Source organism: Poecilia formosa, unplaced genomic scaffold (genome assembly GCF_000485575.1).
Source record: "Poecilia formosa unplaced genomic scaffold, Poecilia_formosa-5.1.2 Scaffold286, whole genome shotgun sequence".
Taxonomy (NCBI): Eukaryota; Metazoa; Chordata; class Actinopteri; order Cyprinodontiformes; family Poeciliidae; genus Poecilia; species Poecilia formosa.
Window position 1 is genome coordinate 74,175 of NW_006800225.1, and position 21,119 is coordinate 95,293.

A 21,119-nucleotide genomic window follows, 5' to 3' on the forward strand; every position below is an offset into this window, starting at 1 on the left:
ACACACACGGTTTACAAACACTCAGCTTAGCACATGGATTGTTATCAGAGGGAATGGACACTCCAGAAGTTGAGAAATTTGATGCAGAAGTTGTTTGTTTAGAATTATCTCTTTTTTTTTTTGGCTAAATGTAATAAAAGAGCTGGCTTCTGATAATAGCACTAGAGATGAATCTAAAAATCATCAGGTAACCATAAGGGACAGCTTTTTTTTTTTTCCCCTTTATGACCAAGTTGTGGTAACAATAACACTCTTCAGAGTAAATGTTGAGATAAGGACCCCAACAGTGTTGTGAGGTTTATCAGAGGAAACACGAAATGCATAAGTAGCTATTTAACAGGAAGCTGTTTGTCAAAACATGGATTGATTTCATTTAAACTTTACACTGGCTTTAGGAATGTTGACAATCATGTGTAAATCTGGCAGTCAAGGTAGTGATCTAAATCTTTTAGGGATGACAAACAACATTAATATTAGTTGTGTTAACCACAATATAATATGTAAAAAAACAAGCTGAAGAAAAAATAATCAGAATTTTGTTTGTTGGTTTTACAGAAATGGAAAACATTGTGTCTATTCCTATCAAATCTTTATTAAGGACTGCTTTAGTCGATTGTTCCAAACGGTTACTTTAGTCTACTTTGCAATTTTTACGTTTTCTGATCGTTTCTATCCCCCCACTGGGTTAGCGTTACCTTGAGTTTGTCTCTAAGTTAGTACTCTCAGGCTATGACTCAGATGACGACAGGGCAGAGTGAAACTCTTACTCTCTTTGAGGTCTTGATTATTTTAGATCCTTTCATGGTAACTCAAACTTATTGTTCGCCAATAAGCAATGATTTTAACAGTGCTGATCAGATTTTGTTGACTTGCTGTCATTAGTTCACAGAATCTAAAAACAATATTAGTAAAGTTGATTATTATTATTTTTTTTTTTTTTAGAAAAAAGGCTCAGATTTTGTTAATAAACTGGCTTTTAAAAGACTTCCCACATATCTAATGTGATGTTGTAGACACCCTGAAGATACAGAACAAAAGTCTTCTTGATACCGTAAGAATTAACTGTAATCCACATACATACATGGACGATATCCTTAACTCTTTAAAACACGGGGAGATTTTTTTAAACAGAAATCTTGTGGCCTCTACAGAAAATGGGTCATTCAGCAGGATCATGATGTAAAACAGTGGAGCCCTGATCTAGTCCTCCAGAGCTACATCCTGGGACCTTTACTGTACATACATCACTTCTCCAGCACGTCTAGATCAAATGAAGTGCTTGTTGCCAGGCCTTGGCAGAATTTAATGACCTCCATTCAACCTCCATGTCCGTTTAGCCCACAGACCTAAATCCCCTAGAGAATATTTTTAGGTTAGCTGAGCAGAAAAAAAAAGCATAAGAGGATGCAAAACTATGGAAAGTCCATAGAGTGCAAAGAGAAATAAATACACATGGTTCCATATGTATTGATATCAGACATTCCAGTAATTCTGGCATGTTTTCAATTTTATTTTTATTTATTTATTTTTTTTGTAAAACTTTCATAATTTAAGATTGTTTCTCTGTGACCATGATAAGAACTCCTAAGATGAAAAAAGTAGCATTCTCTTTGATATTTTATTCCTGAATGAGTCACAGAAAGTCACTTTTATGTGTTGGAATGATGCGAGACTGGAAATGAGCATAATAGGCCATGATTAGAGAATATGAGTACTAAATGGCATCGCTAGGGTCAAACTTGAACAAAAAGCTGTTGGAGAGTAATTATGGAATATTGACTTTTATCTCACTGTATGGATTCTAAATATGATTCATATGGACAGGGCTGAAAATTATAATAATTATAATAGTAATCTATCCATCAATCAGTTTTCCTCTTTAAATGCCTCAATCTGTTGATCTACCATTGAATCGCCCTCTTCTGCCCTAATTGCCCTAAATGTCAGGCTGTTTAGTTGACTGGCAGACAGCATCTGTTCTTTGATTCGTGGACATATGGTGGGAGGAGCTGAAGGTCAGTTTGGTTGCTTGTGCGTGGGTGTGCATACGCCCCGAACAGAATGACTGTAAGTCTAAAATAAAACTTTGATAAGCTGAGGATATCGGGCAATATGTCTCCAGAAAAACTCTTTAAGGCTTACAAAGAAGTACAAAAGAGCAAATCAAGGGAAGAATATTGTATAAAACACAGAAGTGTAGAAAAATATGAAGTTTCTAGCTTGAAGTCATAAACGCCGGATGAGTCATTCAGGTGTTGTTGTTGGTATTTGTTCGACTTGCACTTTGGGAGCTTTACATTTTTTTTTTTTTTTTATGTTTTAGAAATGAATGCGAGATTTTATCCACTTCTGATATTGAAATACCCAAACAACGCTCTTATCAACAAGGGTAGCAAGTTAATGCACACCCACAGAAAGAGTACATATCAGAAGCTGGAGATTTAAGACTCTGCTCTCCAACAGCTTCAGCTGTTTATATAAGCTGGGAACACAATGACAAATAAGACCTGTAACTTTGCAAAGTAATATCATATATCAGCATTTATTCCACTTCCAAATGGATTTACATTTGGCAAATACAACGACGCCTTTTAAGCCCATATGTCCGCTGTGCAGCAGAATTGCAGCCAAGAAACGGGAGGGCAGATGGTACAAACCCTCGTTTGTTTATGCATGATTTTGTGTATCAATGAATAAATCAACTAAAAAAAAATTACCTATCAATTAATTTTGGCTGGAGATTGACCTAGAAGTCCTTGTACTTTAGTTTTGATTCTTTTTTTGCCTCGATGAATTAAAGGCTACCCTCAAAAAACGGTTTAACAGTGTTAGATTTTACAAAATGTAAAGCAAATGGAGATTTCGGGGTACAGAGGTCCCACTTAAATGTTTAAAAGATGAAATGCATAATATAGATACCAATACTTATTTTTTATTCATTTTGCATTTACTTTTCCTAATAAACATAAATTATAAATTTAAGCATTTGATGACGTATTTTTTTGTGTCATTAAACACGCTAATTCTGTTCATTGTCATGCAGGATGAATCGATTGTTCCTTTAAAAGGCCTTGTCAAACGTGCCTCTTTAAAACTATGTTTTTATCCGATATAACTACAGCCATTGCTGAGGTTCCTAACCGAACATTGCTTACGAAGGAGCTTTCTGACACTGAGACAGTGCCATCAGAACAAAGTGAAAGTGTCAGTCGTCAAATTGTTATTCTGAGCAAAGAAGAGCTTTCTCGGTGTGAAATCAGAGCTGGATGGAAGGTTTCTCAGGGAGCAGTGCATTGCACTGTTGAACACTTTGATTAAACTCAATCACTTTTATCCAAAGCACGATCAAGTAGGCAAAAAAAAGTGACCACACCATCAAAAGATCGTTACATCAAGCTTTGCTCATCATGAGGGAGCAAAACTAGCATCATCACAAAGAATGTGCTTCATAAAGAATGCGAGGAGCAAGTCTGCAAAAAGCTGTCAGGACAGGGCTGCTTGGAAGTGGTCTTAAGAGGTGTCTAAACTAAGTCTCAAGAGGTAAAATGTGGCCTGAAACTGTTCTATTGTGGGGTGGCGTTATGCAAAATCAACTTTTACAATCTACGTGTTTGAGGAATCCTTGAACCTCCCATGGCAACCATTCAGGGGTGCCTAAACGCTTGCACCAGCTCACAACAAATGTCGTCGACACCTTGCAAAAAATCATTTCAATTCAATCGCACAGACATCCCAACTGATCCTAGTTAGCAAACAGTAAAGTGAGCTCAGTTTATTATTCAAATTAGTTTAAAATGTTTCTATCTAAGGAAACCCAACAGATTGATTTGAGTCATTGCCTTGCAGCATCCACTCCTCCTAGGTGAGTATGTAGCAATGAGTTGAGTCATTGACTCAAAGCTAAACAGAATCTCTCAGAAATCCCTCAAACCAAGCATCCGTGTATCAACTGTGGAGAGTGTGGAGCGATTAATTGACCCAGAAATTACTGCTGTAAATGATATCATTTTCATCATAAAAATGGGATAATAATAATGCAAGTAAACCCTCTCAAAGATCAATAAACTAATTTCTGAATAACATTTAAAATTGGAACTGGAAGACATTTTAAATATCCAAAATAAATAAACAGGCGAAAAGCAAATAAATTGGATTATGAAGTCTCTGTAAACAAACTTGCCCTTCAACATATATTAATGATTAGGCTCAGCTGGGAAAAACAGACAATACTGTCTGTTAGGACTTTCTGTGAAGAAAACATATACATTTGGTTACAGTGTTTTGTTGTTGTTTTTTGTTGTTTTTTTTGTCAAACTTTATCAGTTTGACAAAGTAAGGATGCTTACTTTTTAGGTGCAGATACAAGTTTGCTGTATTGTCATCTATAGTTGCTGCTGTTTTACGACAAATGCAGCATATCATTGGTTCACCCCTATCATTCATTTTGAATTCAAAGTTCAGCTTTTAAACCAGCGTTTCTCTGGTTTCATGCCACACTGTGTGGCAGGACACCATGAACCTGGCAAGTAACCCATACAAGCTCCCTCTCCGTTCATTTCTCATGGACGCTGCACTGCGAGATGACAATCACTTGCCCTCCTCCAGCCAAATGATCGGTGAAATCTGTGCATGTGAATTTTTGAGCTTGCACACGTAAATGTGTATGCGCCGGCTAGTGACAAAACACAGGAAAGCTTATAAATATTTAACTTTTGTTGCTGCCATCGCTATCAGTTCCCATGTGTTGGAGAGTGGCGGAAAACTGATCCTTTTCACTGTCATTTGTCGCTCCCCATACGAACCCATTACGCAAAGGAAATGAAAAGGGGAGGAATACCTTGATGTGTCGAAGTCATACAGTTTCTTTGGTAGAAAAAGGGGCAGACAAGACATAGACAAACAGACATGCATCTGGAAATGATCAAATTCATTTCGTCAAGCAATTAATCGATAAATTGCTTATTGCATGGTGAGTCCAATCCAAAAGGCTCAGTCAGATTCTGCTGACAATGTCACGTGCTCTATTAGTTAGTCAGATTTGAAGGCATTGCCAGTAAGGTCTTACTCGAATGTATTCAAAACCATGTAATGCATCCTGGCATGACAGGATGCTGAAAGTGACATTGAGACCATTAATAAAAATCTCACCCTCTGCATGGCCAGGCAGCGTGGCACCCTGTGCAGCTGCAGATTAAATTGGATGAATGTCTACGAGCTCTTCAGTCCAGAGGGTGATTTGTAACAAATAATGCTAGCACCGTATGTGTGCAAATACTTAACACATTTCCTTCGAGGTCTGTTTGTTCATTCGTGGCAGGTACGCTGAACTATAAAATGGGTGGAAGAAAAGATGAGGGGAAAACGGGGGGCAGCTGATATATATCCAGCTTTACAGTATATAGGGGGCAAGAGGTTGATGGATGAGTTGGCAGTTGTACATAGAAGAGCAGAAGGGAAAGATGGATACAGCCTGAAGACAGAGGAGAGGAGGGGATGATATAGATGGCCCATAATCCTTAGAGGCTGGCCGGGTTTGGGTCTTGCGTGATTGAAGTTTGAGTGTGTGTGTGTCTCTGCGAATCTGACGGTGATAGTGATCTGCCTATCAAAAAGATGCAGGAAGAAGAAACGAGTTATGGGGAATAAGGAAGGGAAGCACGGGTTGGGAAAAAGGGAGGATGAGGCCAGAAAAGCCATTACACATGAAATCAATCAACAGGAGGAGACGGAGGGAGTGCGAGACATGGAGTGAGATGCAGAAAGTCAGATCTTAAAGATAACCACAGCGAGACAGAAAAGGATAAAGAAGGAATCCTCTGATGACTGAGATATTGATGACAGCACAGTGGGGAAGACGGGATGAACGGATGGGAGAGAAGGAGGCAGGATAAGGAGGCTAAGAACGAGCGATCAAAGCACCCCAGGCGATGAGAGAGAAACAGCAAGAGAGAGAGAGGTGGGGGGGAGAGAGGGGGTGACGAGGAAGTGTGAGTGGAGAAATAGGGAACTGAGAAGGAAGAATGACGAGTAAGAAGGCACAAGGCGAAAAAGTAAATTAATGACAGGTAGGTGGAAGACGTGATGAAAAAAAATCTCGATGCAGAAAAAGCAAGAAGAACAAAAGAGAGGAGGTATAACACCAACGGTGAGCGGAGAAAGAGCAAAGGATGAAAAGGCAAGCAAAAGGGCAAATCCAACTCGGTGATGTGATGAGAAATGAAGGCAACATGGCCAAGTCTACCCCTCTCTTCCTCTCACACTCAAGCTAACACATATAGAAGCCTCCACCAAAGAAACTTTCCCCCCTCATGTGGGTCAGTGCATCGTAGCATGAGCCTGACTTCAGTCTCCCCATGTTGTTATCTGAGATAAAAGCAAAAAAAAGAAAGAAAAAAAACTACACTGCACTTAAGTCGGGTACATTCTTTACCTCTAGGTTTGCGGGGCTGAAGGTCAAAAATATGTTTAAATAGAAAAATATCCGCTAGACTTTACAGGTCATTACAAAGACAAAACATGTTTACAAAGTACAGCTTGAAAAAACACAATTCCTTCTTAAAATGAAAGCTGGTAGAGTTATTAAAGGAAATTTGGAGGCTGCATAAAACACATGCAAAATATTAAACATTTCTGATATATTACCAGTTATATATATATATATATATATATATATATATATATATATATATATATATATATATATATACATATACACATATTTCAGTTTTTGTTTATTGATGTCTGACTCTTAATGGCACATATATTGCAATGTTTTATTTACTTTGTGCTACAGACATGTATGACATTTAAAGTTAAATCTGGAAACTGCACCACTAGGCTGAGGGAATGCAGAGGTTTTATTGGACTGAGGGAGATGAGGGGATTTTGGTTGAATATCTTCCAAGAGTGAATCCTGACACTTGGTTAATTTACTCCTTATCCAATTCATACCCCCATTTTTATTTGTGTGCTGCTGTTTTGTCCCAACCTTCTAATCATATTGATGACCATTTTGCTTCAGTTTATTTCTCTTTGCAGTGAAGTATTTTAACGAATTACCTTAATAAATTACGATAACAAAAGATCACATTTCTCAAAATGTGATGTAATTGGAGGATATTTTCCAAAAACTTCATATTGCACATCGTTTTCATTGATTCTGGGTCTGGTTGCTATTTAGGCGTTGTGCAAAACCCAAATCTAAGCAGCAGCAGGTAGGCAGATTTAAGCTTAATTAGCTTTTTATCAAATAAAATGCATAACTAAAAGAACTCAACATACAGGAACACAATGACTCAGGAGCATTGGGGGCAGGATGAATGGATGACTGTGGAAAAGTACTGACAAAATGGAGAGGTGTTTAAGCTGCGGCTGTAATTACTGGACGCAAGACAGATGAGACTAATAAACAACAGGCAGCAGCTGTGGGAAAAGCAAGGAGCTGAAGAGAATTAAGGAAAAAGTGTTGAAATGAATAACTGTTTAACTTAAGGGGGAAACACAAGGAAATGCTAATAAATACAGAGTATGAGCAACCATTGTGATCACATGGAAAGCAGATGACCCGAATGAAACAAGAACAAGGATGAAGAGGAGACAACTAAAGCTTACAGCCTGAAAATTAAAACACACACACACGCGCGTATACACACACACACACACACAATAATATGCAGTGGAATCTTTCAAAGAATAAGCCTGCAACAACTATGAGCTCTCTTCTGTTGTTAAATAAAACAAATCCCATAACCTATTCTCTTTACATTAAAGTTTGAGTGCACCGTAATGGTTCTCATGTTGTCGATCGTCAAAGTGGGTACTAAATATTCCCAAGTCAAATATGAAATGACACGTGTGGTCCTTGTGACATTTTCTTGATTGATCAAAGGTGTAAAATTACATTGTAGCGAAGTGATTGGAACGGGGTCACAACATTGTTTCTTCATCAGATAAATGCTGTTTTGGTCTCACTGTACCAGAGCTCCATCTCCCTCATTTACTCTGCTCCCTAACTGGCATTTTGGCAAACTGCATATGGACATTCTTGGCCTTTCAATAATGGTTTTGTTCTAGTCACTCTTTCATAAAGGTCATGTTTGTAGAGTTCACGGCTAATATTCGTACTGTAAATTAACTATTGGCATCTTGGCTGCTTTCCTGGTTTATTATGATCTCTCTGAAATAAGAAAATGTGAAAAAGTTCAAGAACTATGAATACTCCAGCAAGGCACCGCGTTTATGTAAAATATTGAGCAGTGGCGTCAAATTTACGAAACAGAACATTTACTTTCTCCGAGTGCTACGTTGGAGCATGGGATATTCTGCTGTGTGATTCAATGTCCAATATTCCGATTTTCTTCTGCAGTTCTACATAACGTGTGATCGTATTCGAAAACTTTCCAGGATTAGTGATTGCCCTGGTTTCTAACTAGGGGAATCAAAATCCTGAAAGATTCAGAGTTAAGATTTCCACCACTTGTTATTGATTCAGATTCCCGTGTTCTACTTTGACAGAAAGGCATTGCACTGATGCAAGCGAACATGTGCTCTCTCCAAATGTGGAGTTTTCAGTACGCTTTTGCCATGTGTGGCATTTATATGAGCAACATCATCCTCACCTAGCGGCAACCATAAAATGCATGGTGAGTGAGGTAATTAGATTACTCATAATTGGCTAAGAGTCCAGAAAGACAATGTTTTGAGATAATGGTTATGTGAATGTTTGCCTCAGAAGTGCAATTTTCTTTATGTCGTTTTCAGCGCCTTTCTGTCTCCACACCCATTAATTCTGATATGGTGCAGTGTTGCATTCTCAGCAAGTTATCAACCAAATAGTAATACTCATTAATCCTGAAACTGATTGTCATTTTAAATGGCCTTAAAGTAAGAACTTTGGTTGGCAAAAAATGTGCAGTAAAAATGTATGTGAATAAAATTGGACTGAAACTAAAGTGACAACGGATGACTGTTCTGTGATAAAAACAAAATTATATTTTAATTAAAAAAACTAACAAAAACTTAATTAAAATCTACGATTAAAATTAACATGATTAAAGTGACGTTTTTGCCCTCTCCATGCACCTTGGGTGCATGAAGTTGTACCAGAAATGTTTTGAAAGTGACATTGCTGGAAGGTTCCCGTGTCCTGTGGTTGCTAGCCCAAATGCGCTCTGTCACCCCAAAACTTGAGAGCTGGGATCAGGGGGTTTTTTTGGACTTGTGGTTTTGCTGCCACATGGTTTCCATAGAGAAGAGGATTTCTTCTGCATGAGCCTGTCCTGCTTTTTCAGTCTTTTCAAGTCCTAGTGGGATGACCGTTAGCATGTAACAGGCTTATTCATGCGAGTATAGATGTTGGTATTAGCTGTTTTGTAGTGTCACCGTGTATTGGATGGCCTGGCTTCTTTATGATGTCTGCTGTGGTGACGACTGGCAATTGTTCTAAATATTTCAACACTTATAAATATTTTTTTTGTCATTTCATAGTGATGGACTTTAAGTGGGCAGGAACAATTAACTCTCTGAGAGGATTACTGATGTCTTAAACCTCTTTACAATTTTATTAACACACACAATCAAATGCCAGACCTGAAAGCTAGCAGAATTACATGCTTTTATGGCAATATAGAGGTGGCCACCATGATGATGATCAGTCTACTGGCAGCACTTTATTACAAGCACTGGCGCTGCCAGCCTACCTTGCTTGTAACCGTTGATGGGCCATTTCCTATGACTGCTTTGGGTGGTATTTCTCCTGTTGCTTTAATTAAATGTTGAAAATTACTGCCAAAAAGCCTGTATTCTTTTGTTGTCAGCAGACAACAATTAAACCGAATGCTTAAGAAACCTCCTGAAGAGTGCCCAGATGATTTTACCATGATAAATGTCATTCTGTGACTCGCATGAAGGTTTTGATTAAAAAGAGATGAGGGGGGATAGATTTTAAGAACACATAAAATTAACTTACTGATTTAATTGAGTGATATAAATGTTTATTTTATATAAGAAAGGAATGATGTGACTTAAAGGAAATAAATGTGCAAACTGTAATACTGGACACTGTCGCACAAATGTTCCCACAATACTGGAGCTCAAGAAATGTTTACCCATTATTACAGCAGATCCTACATCGAAAGCGTTCTGGTCGTTTGTCACGTTGGCTGCATGCACATTGAACTGAAGGTAATCAGATGGCTGAAGGTATCTCCCCCCCCTCCCTCCTGTGAACATGCCACAAATGTCTTTCTTTATTAGAGCAGCGGCTCCTGAAGTGGTCTCCGCTCAGTCTCATCGTCACACGATGACACACAACAAAATTGGGGAGGATCCTAATTGCATAATGTGTCAGTTGAGATTATCACGTTGCATGGCATCCGAGTTGCTTCAAGTCAAGTTAAGGTGCATGATTCCATTCAGAAAGAATAGATACATTTGCAGCCGAAAATTAAAAGGTCTGAGGGTTTGTTTTTTTTTTTGTTTTTTTTTTTCAAACTTGATAAAATGTGCATTGCTTAAAGAGTGTTTAGCTATTAAATGATGAAGTTAGAGCGAGAGTTTCAGTGGCATTTGTACATTACATCCTAATAGAAGTGAGCTGTTTTTGACTAAGTACAAAGATCGATTTACTTTTAGGCACATTTTGTGACCTATTAGAGGTTTAACGACCTCTACTGGCATATAATTCTTACTGGCAGTAATGATAAGTTATCATCTGCTTCAGAGCTTTCTGATGTAGTACCACTATAGGACTACGGGAATACTTTCAGACAAGTTATGAAACTTGTTTTCTTTATTGTATTTTGGAAAACAAGGACATAAACAGGATTCACGTTTTCGTCTTGTGAGATTGATGTATTATCAAACCTCAAATAGGACTAAGTCCCTCGGGTCCGTCGGTAGATTCAGAAAAACTACTCTAAAAATGAAAGGCCTCAATCAGCTCATTTCAAGTGTTTTAGTTAGTTCAGGTATTTCGTTTTGAACTTGCCTTTTCTTTCATGATAGAACCAAATAACTGCTGAAAAACGGGTTTAATCTAATTCAAGCATGAATGCTAAGCAGCCCCACAGATAGCTTAAAATATCACATGCAGCATTTATGTTGAGGCGGTTGTAAATAATATGCTACAAGCTATGATGTATTGCATTCGCATAATTGATTTTGTCTTCTCAAAACAATTAAACTTGTTATCTAAGATCTCTAAATCCTTTTTATATCCACAGCATACAGCAGCTTTGGTATCAAAGAAGCAAATAAATCTGTTGTGAAACTTTGGCTCATATTATTATACGGTACTGGGAAGTTTCCCTTTTATGAATTCTGCAAACCTGGAAAAATAAACCTCAATTAGTTCAATCAGCCTAAATCCTACAGTTGGACTAATTTAATAAGATTGTGTGTCTTTGCCAATTTAGTTAACCATTATAACAGAAAACACCCTTTACCCAGTGCAATCTGAAAGTAGATGCAATACACCTTGATCTGAAATTTGACAGTATAAAACTTTGCAATCTCCTTCAAGCCTACTGCTAATTGTCTTGCATTTTCAGTTTGTTTACCTTACTTAGACTCGCATCGCAAATCGGTGCACCTTGAGGGATTTCCATCTGTCTGTCAACTGTCATTGGCAGATGAACATGCCTGCGGGCTGGAAGAGGCGTGTGCGTGTTTGTGTGTGCGCGTGTGGATGCGTGTGGATGCGCGTGTGAGTGCAGGTCTGTGTCCATCAGTGCTTGCCGATGTCCTGCCGTTGTCATGATAAACCTGTGACAGCTGCCATCCGGCAAGCAGCGCTCTCACACACCAGACACACACCTAACGCACAATGCTTCATTGCCTTCCTGAAAGTATGATGGCACCTCAGCAGGTCTTGGTTTGGCCTGGTGGGTCACTTACACAAATCTCCTCAACTGTCTAGTGGTGAAATGACTGTCTGGGTAGCTGAATGGTCTTTCTGTCTTCCTGCCTCACTGACTGTCTGTGTTTGTTTTATTTTATGTTGTTGTTTTTTTTACCCCCCACCCCACTCCCTCTTTCTCTCTTTTTTTCTGTGGAACTGATCCAACAGACAGTAGATGAATGTCTTGCAAAGAATAAATGACACCTTTCTTTTCTATTCATTGCATCAGTAACTTCTACTACATTTTCAGTCAGAAGTTCACATGCACTCATAATTGGTTCAAATTTTGTATGAATTATGGCATTTTAGTTATATGTTCGAATCGGTTCAATATGTGTCATTTGTTGGGGTGCTGAATGCTGCTGTCAGCCATGTTTGAAACAATATTCAGAAGCAGCCTTAGTCCTATCTAAATATATATATATCTATATTTATAAAAAGGTGACCCGTGTCAAGTCACACCTGATCCATATGGCTTGTTAAAAAGTTTAAACCATTCATGTGTTGGCTTTAATTACGGCTGAAGTATTTAGAGGTTAATCTATCATCTTGATTATTCCATCCACTTTGTGGTATGCACCAGAATCAATATCAGTGAAACACACCTTCATCAGCGTGTGTGGTAATTGGTTTAGTCTTCTTAAGCTTAATAGTCTCGCTTTGACTTCTCCAAGCATCGTATTCATCACAGTAGCAAAAAAAAAAAAGCTAAGTATTTCTTTCTTCTGACCAAAACATAATGCCAGAAGACATTTGGATTATTATGTGTGCAGGAAAAATTTAAGTTGAGTTTGAAGTTTCATTACTTCAAACCCATTTTGAAGTAATGGATTCTTTTTTTTTTTCTTGGTGAAATCCTTGCAGCATTGAACTGGCTTTAGGTGTTCCAACATCGTCCAGCTGGTGAACATCTTGAACATTTGACAATTCTTGGGCTCTTCTTTTTCTTCCTCGGTGACAGTGTGGATCAGATGATTGAAACCTGGGCAAGGTTGTGGATTCCAACACTTCAATTATAAAACCCATGTCAAAAGTGGTTTGTTCCTGAATGGTCTTAACTCCAACCTTATTTTAAACAAAATGTGAACAATGTTTGAAAGCTGCGGTCACTGCAGGAAACCAGCCAATATAAACCGAGCTTATGATTTCTGATCGGACGAGTGCTGACACAATCAGCCAATACATATCTGCCCATACTTTTGCATTTGAGTTTAATCTGTAAATTGTTGTCCATGTATTAATTGGAGGATTAATACCGTGAATTCAAACTCGTTTGCCTAATTTTTCTTTTTGAACTTTTGTTGAAAAATATGTAACCATTACATCCTCAAAATTCTGCCATTCAAAGAAAGCAAGAAAAGTCCAAAATTAGCAACCATGCTGAGTGTATGTGCACTGTATGTACAGTGTGGATTTCCCTCACTGATCAACTGAAGCAGTCTCGGCCCACCATAAAGTTAATTTTAAACCAATTATTTTGTTTTCCACTCCGTTTGTTGCTTTCGTCTTTGGTACAGTCTGTGCCAGTAATTTTACCTTCTTCAAAATTAACCTCTCAATTCTCTTTTCTTTGTTTAGTGCCCGCCTCTGTTTGGTCCCTGTTTAATTCTAACCCCCTATATTCCCTGTGTCGTCTTTGTCCTGAGAATATATGCATATATATTCTCATTACTCCTTTCTTGTGGGTGGAATTTGGCTTGATTCCTTACCTTATCTCTGTCATCTGTACATGCATCTCCTCCCCCACCCCACCTCCCCACTTCTCTTCCTTACAAGCCAGCATTTCGTGGATGAGCCTAAAGCATGTGCATGTACACCTGACAGTGCCTGTCTGCACTCTTATAAAGGATGTCGTTTTTCAGCTTCTCAGAGAGTGCACTTTAAGGATGACTCCCATCTGGTGTGTACACAATAACTGTCTTCTCTAAACGCCGTCGATATCAACATACGATGGGCGGCAGAGCAATCTGGTGTCATCCAAATTTGCACTTTCTGGCAAGCAATGAAATACCTGTCTGCTATAAGAGTGTGCTCCATGAATTATTGCCTCTTGAATGTATAAATTATACAGGAATAATTTATACTAAAGTTAGAGTTTGACTCTTGGGGAAAAATGTTCAACATTGTGTGTTTTTTTTTGTTTTGTTTTGTTTTGTTTTTTGGTCAATGGGACTCTGGCTGGGCACATTTTGTGTTGGTTTTCTTTCCAATGTAAATAATATGCGAGTACTCCTCATGGTTTATCCATCTCAGGTCATGTATAAGACCAAAGCCAGTGTACCATTGACTCAATAGGATGCAATGTGGAATGCTTTTCTCAGTGAGTGTCTGTATAAATTATATGTATAATTTATGCCATGTACACAGCGCAATCCATGTGTCTTTATCTGTTAAACAGTAATCACTACTACAAGCAGCTACACAAGGCTATCAATCAGACGTGATCACCAATTATGAGAAAGTTTAGCGAAAAATACTTTCATTGCATTTGTTTAAAATGTTTTCAAAACCATTTGAAGTTCGATAGGATATGATTCTTAATCCGCCAATTGGCAATCGATTCAGTCCAAACTTCCTAGGTGGTGATTGGAGGAGATGAGAGCGGAGCTTACAATGAGAAACATAACGTATTATTGATTTTGTATGAGGAGAGGACAGCAGCTGTGAATGCGACAGAAACTGCAGCCTAACCCATGAGCCCAATTCTAACTGGCCGTAACATAAAGTGCAAAAAGTTATTCTACAAGACTGTTCAACTGTGCCATCGACATGTTTTTCATGTTTACTTCATACCTAAGGAGTGATTGTGAGATCTCCATATTTTCACGATATAGTTTGCTAATATGATCTCATAGTTTATCATGAAACAGTCATTCATTTCTAACATTCAATAACAGACATAGAGCAAAACATGGGAAACTAAAAATTAAGGCAACAGGGAAAAGCCACCTCCTAGAGGGAGAGAGTTGGGGAGTTGGGCTGGCTGACTTGGATTTTTGAAGCGACTTTACGTGTATTACAAATTAGATTTTGGAATGCTAATCTGATAAATTATGTTGAGTTTAATTAACTCATCAAATCTTAGAAAATGAAATAATAATTAAAAAAAAAAAAAGTCCGCCCCCTCAGTCCCTCCTCCTCTCCCTAACCCAGGTTTTCTATTTGTCACTCTGATTTGATTGACAGCTGAGGACACATGTGGGGGCACTGTGAGGGGCGGCAGTGGGGTGGTGACCAGTCCCGGTTACCCCGGCAACTATGGTAACCAAGCCGACTGTACTTGGATCCTTTTGGCCGAACCCGGAGACACCATCTCTGTCATCTTTACAGACTTCCAGACCGAAGAAAAGTATGACTACCTGGAAGTGGAGGGCTCAGAACCACCGACCATCTGGTGAGTTTTGTTTTTTTTTCTCTTTTCTTTGCTTACTTTTAAATGTCTGCGTGTTGCTTTTAGTACAAGTGGGTATTTGTGACAAAATGTGTCGATGTTGTTTGTTCTGAATTTCTTGGTTACGCAAAGTTTGATTGTAAGCGTGTGAGATTTCTCATTAATCCCATTCTCAAGATCCATAATGGCTGCTGTGAGCTATGAATGTATCTAATGACTTATGGATAAGAGCTGCTTAATGATAATAACAATAATTATCAGCATATGTTTTTTATTTATTTATTTTATACATAAAATAACATGAAACTTGATATGGCATTCTTTCCTGTCTCTGCTTTGTAAGGTCCCAGTGTTTTGTTATTGTCGGTGTTTAGCTGCTGTTTGTGGAAAATATGGCTGACTTACAGTATATTGTTTTTTGTATTGCAGTGCTTGTGTTGTCTTATGTGTATGTGCTTGCTAATTTGGCATTAAAATAAAAACAACAAAAAAATAGAATAAAACAAGATTACACCTGCTGTGATAAACTTGTTAGTTTGAAACTGGTTTAAGTCTGAGGCGAGTGGACTACTCACTTACATTTCAGAAAAAATGTGGAGAAGATTGGAGTGTCAGTTCAATGTTAATTATGTATAAGACGACTTGCAGAGTACCCCATAAGGCAACTGGGTTCGTCTTAATCTGTAGCCGCGAAACTAAGATAAAATTAAGCTAAAGTCAGGAAAGTTTTAGCCATGTTTTAAAAATAGTTTTCTTTTTTATGAAAACCCATTTTTCCATAGATGCAGGCAGGGTACAGCTGACATATCCAATCAAATCCCGGGCAGCCGAGCACCGTCTCCTGATATAATAATCATGCTGGCCCTTATCCATACTTTACTGAAAAGAAAAGTTTGCTTGACATTACTGACCTGACATTTCAGTCGTTGCTAACTCCATGGCACAATTTTACCACACCAAGGAGTGCAGCAAAAAAAAGAAAAAAAAACATATTGTGAGTAGTACCCAAGTAGGAAAATGTAGAAAAGAACAAAGAAAATAATATGAATACGAAATAAAGTTTATGTTTTTGTGAAAATAAAGCAGTTGGTATTGACTCTAAGTGAATAGCTATTATTTACGTTTGTATATGGCTCATACGTCACAGAGGGATTAACTGATCTCTGATGGTTCTACTTTCAACACCACTTCATGTATTTTCAAATAGTTCACTCATAACAACATTGTATTGCTCTGGCTGTTTATTGATTGTTGGTAAATTAGGGTATTGATCAACCATTGCTGTTGCTGTAACCAATTTGAATCTAATCATGGTTAGGGATATTAGAGTGTGTGTATTGATTTGGAAGTAATAATGGTAACTGCTCCCAGGCAAGCCTGAGCGTTTCTGCACAAGTGCAAACCCCCATCACGCTGCTTTTACTTGCTAGGAGTCGTGGAGAGAGAAAAAAAAAAAAAAAAACAAAGAAAAAAAGCCCAAGAAAAACAGTATGGGTAAGTTAGCTGTAACATAGCAACTACTGAAATGTGATAAAGCTTTAATAATATTTTAAACTAATTTTGCTCTTCTATACACAATATTATATCATGCAATAGTCTGCATACTCTGTGAGTTATTCATTTATTTTTTGATTAATGCTGCATTAAATGAGTGCTGCACACACACAAAAAAAAACACAAACACACTTATGGTGATTCGACCTTTATAGTATGGCTAAGTGTAATGATGGGGATGCAAACAGCTCCACATTTGTAGGGCAAATCCATTGAAGCAGTGCAGATGAGGTGCCTGTTGAAATATACCATGGAATGGATGAGAAATCAGCAAATAAGTTATTTATGGGCTGTGAGGGGACTGTAGCACTTTCATTCCTTTCACTTTGGGTTTAGGTTTTCCAGATTTGTGGTGATCTGGCTACTTTTTAAATAATTATGAGGGGCCTGGAGACCAAGAGTTGCTAGGATACTCTACCTGCAATGTTTCACAAATTATTTCTTGTGCTGCGTTTTTTGAAAGCTTTTTTGTGGTTTAACAGAAATTAAATAGCATATTAACAGCAATGAACCTTTAAGCTGAAAAGGGTCATGCACAATGTGATTAATTAGAAACTGATACTTCTCTTAACTTCTCTATGTAGTTTTTGCTGGACTTCTCAGTTTTACATGTGCATGGGTTTACATACTGCTCCTTCTATGCAAGAAAGATTTTAAGGCCTGGCATTTTCTATTTTTCCTTCCAATTGTACAATTTTCTCAGATTTAAGCATTTACTGAACTGATCAGGTTCTGGGTTTGGACAGAAAGTGGGGTTAAAAGTCCACTGAGGAACTGTTTAGTGACCTTCAGAAATCCCGAAGAGCTATTGATCAAGACCACTTTGAAAATTGGCAAGCTGGTCTGGCTGCTTTGTAGGAAAGCATAATGAAAATTGGGCTGTTTTAAAACTTATATCAGTGTACTGTACCTTAGGCGTTAAACGACATTACATGTTTTTTTTGTGTTTTCCTTTTATGCTTCTTCATATGTAGGTGTGGTCATGAGTATGTCTCCATGTTTTTCTAATCAGGCTGGTATGTTGTTGTTTTTTCCCCTGTGTCTTATCATTAGTTATTTTTGTCCTTGTGAAAATTCTTACAACTTCATATCAACATAAAGCCACTCGGTAAACAGAAATCCCTCCATGCTCCTGAACTGTAAGCAACAAATATTTACCTACTTTATCATCATTATGTTTGTAAAAGGACTTAACACTGAAATAGCATAAAGAGTGTAATACTTTGTTTCAAAAACTTTCTCTAACAGTTTCTTTGCTGATGAGCAGCTAAATTTGGGTCTTATATATTTACACTTCTGTGTCGCCTTGCATGCCAATCACTGTAAGTATAACTGCAAGATGTCAACAAATTGAGAAATATCTTCGCTTTACTCATCGCTTACCTGCTGTGTATCATTTTGTATCACACAGGCGCCGTGCAGCAAAGAAAAAAAAAATACTAAAACAACATCTGTTCTGCAATTTAAACCTTTTAACCTTCTGCTGTTGTATTATCTCCATGAATACCCAGTCAAGTTGTCTGATTCCTTTGGAAGTGCCTCCCGTCACCAAGTGCTAATATACCGAGGTCCATTGGCAATGTTAGAAAAGAAGCTAATTATGGAAATGCAAATTTTTAAATGAGCAGAGGAAGCTAATGGCTGATATTCTGATACAGAAACGTGGAAGAGTGTGCGTTTATCGGATGCTGCGGGGCTGCAGTTTCTTGCACACCAACATATATGGACGCAGTGTTCATCGACGTTTCAACGCAGAAGCCCACAGGCTCGTTGTCACTTCTTACACACTGTTCACAAACGTACACACTCGCTCCTCATGTGTCTCATCAGCATTCAGCGAGGTGTGCTTGGGCCTATGAGACAACCATGTCCCAATGAGTTAAATGCTATAATGATTTCCAACGCTAGGCACACCCAAACGCACACCTTTTATGTTTTGTTGTTTCACAGTTGGTTGTCCTTGAAACTAAGCAGAGAATCTTTAAAGAAAAGTATCTCCCTTCACCTCAGTTGTACTTTTAGTCTTTGTTTCGTCCATCCGACCGTCTGTAACTTTTCCCCTTCCTTACAGCACAAGATTTTTCACATTTTCTACATGGCCACTGAAATGCAGTACTATTTCGTGTTCTTGGGTGCAACGGCATGACAACTTGGCAGAAAATTGTTAAATGGTGGACAAAGTGCTGTCATTTTCTTGTCTTCTGTTTGTCTTAGGATTGAGATTAAGCTCTAAAGGAAATTAGATATGCCAAGTTTTGGAAAAGGATTCATCAAGTCAAATTACTGTCAGAAAGACAGATAAGAAGACAGTTAATTTCAGCCTGGTGATGCTGTGATTCTGTTATTTAGGAGAATATATATATATATATATATAGATATATATATATATAGATATATAGATATATATATATATATAATTTTTTTTCCAATAAATAGAAGAGTCATTCTAAAGGTCTTTCATTGTTTTTAATCTTATTTTGTATTTTAGCCGTTGAAAAGCCGATTTTCGGCGCTTCCAAATATGAAGATATTAATCACATGATTGCTCTTCAGGGATCACATATTTATTACCTGCATTTCTCAGAAGGGTCAAGTACACGACTACAGCAGCTGCTTATTATTATCACGCCAAGATTATGTGACTGTGAGAATTTATGCTCACAGTCAAATGTTTATGGAAAGCATTTACACTTCTGTATATTTAGGCAGTGTTTTGTAAATATCGTGCTTAGGATCCTTAGTCTTTTGTCCAAGCTATCGCTGCACTTTGAACTAATTTCGTTATGAAATATTGTAAGCTGGTTTCCAAAATTACAAAGATTTTCTACCCATGTCCTTTTTCTTTACTAGTTAAGCATGTTTTTTTTTTTGTTTGTTTTTTTTTTTGCAAAATTATTATCTTTTCCAAATACTTATTATTGTTTCCACAAAAAGTTGTTTTTATCTTCTAACTCTATCGTTAAGGTCACATTTATGCATTTGCACATTTGAACAATGCTGCTACACACCAGAGCCTGCTTAATCTTCTTGAAAGTCTTTTTCTCACTCAGGGAAACACTTTGATTTCTCTTCCCAGCAATCTTTTGAGCATCTTTATTGAAATATGTTCTTTTTCTTCTTCACTTCGTTTTGACCTGTTTTCTTACAAGTATATGTCATTTAGAGCAATGACAACTGAACAAAGATCTATCTGGAGATGCTTTGCTGTCATCCTTAAGGCTCCTTTCTGCTTTGTAGGCATAAATTATGTTTATTAATAGGCAGGTGCTTTGAGGAGTCCAATGACTGCTAATAGTTGGGACAGGGTTTTAGAACTGAAAGGATTTTCGAAAGCTTTGAATTGCATACCGTTTGGCCTTTGGTAACAACGCATCTGAATTAGGCACAACCTTTGCAAGATAATTAAAGTCTAAAATCTCGCTAATATGCGAGCAAATAGCTGATTCCTCCGGGGGGAAGTAGTAGTTTTGTTTGATGCTTTACTTCAGTTTGTGGCTCTAAATGGAATTAAATGGCATTACTCATCGCTGTTCCCTTTGATGGGAGAAACTGAAACCTTTAACTGGAGTAATTGATATGTTGTTGTTTTTTTGTTGTTGTTTTTTTTACTGAAATCTGATCCTCGCATTCAGAATTAAATAAATGTAGCGCATAACCTCAGATCTAATTTCAGAATAAGTAAGAGTTCTTTCACATCTTGCAGACACCATCACTTATCATTTGAACTCCTCTCATTTTACCACCAATAATCCTAAACTGTTCCTATCCTTTTCCTAGACATGCCTGTCTAGGGATTGCAGGGACTTGGAATGAAGACCGTACAGATTACTTAACCCTCCCACAGTCTTAAGAGACAGAGTCACTGAGACCCCACAAGTTTTTTACTCTGTGCTCGGTCAGGCAGCGTTGCACTGACCCTGTGTGTGCTTTTATGAGTCTGACGGGACAACCCCCCTGCTTACCCGCTGTCCGACCGTGGCAATTGCCGCACTTCTCCTGAGCATTGCGCTAAGACAGGGTTAAAAGCCAAAACCATTTCATCCAGTGTTCAGGAAGAATTCAGAACTGGGTATGGCTGTACGTAAATGTCTTAAATTACGCCACTGCAGCTTTGGTTGCCTTGTGCCAATTTTTGCCAAAGGTTTGACACCATGACTCTCATTGATAATCCACTTAGCAGTTTGTGGGCTTGTGATCTGTTTGACCACTAGCATTCTTTTTGAGAGATGGCGTCGGAACTGGCTTTGTAAGACAAAGAGTGTGTGCATGTGTTTG

At 37.9% G+C, this 21,119-nt stretch overlaps 1 protein-coding gene across 1 annotated transcript in view; it reads left to right on the forward strand.

The window, feature by feature from the left end:
- The window catches only part of LOC103151595 (CUB and sushi domain-containing protein 3-like), a 272,095-nt gene that overhangs the window by 62,429 nt on the left and 188,547 nt on the right, over positions 1-21,119 (forward strand). The window contains exon 3 of the mRNA XM_007571755.2: positions 15,086-15,293. Coding sequence (XP_007571817.1) covers positions 15,086-15,293 — 208 coding nt within the window. The remainder of the gene's footprint in view (positions 1-15,085; positions 15,294-21,119) is intronic.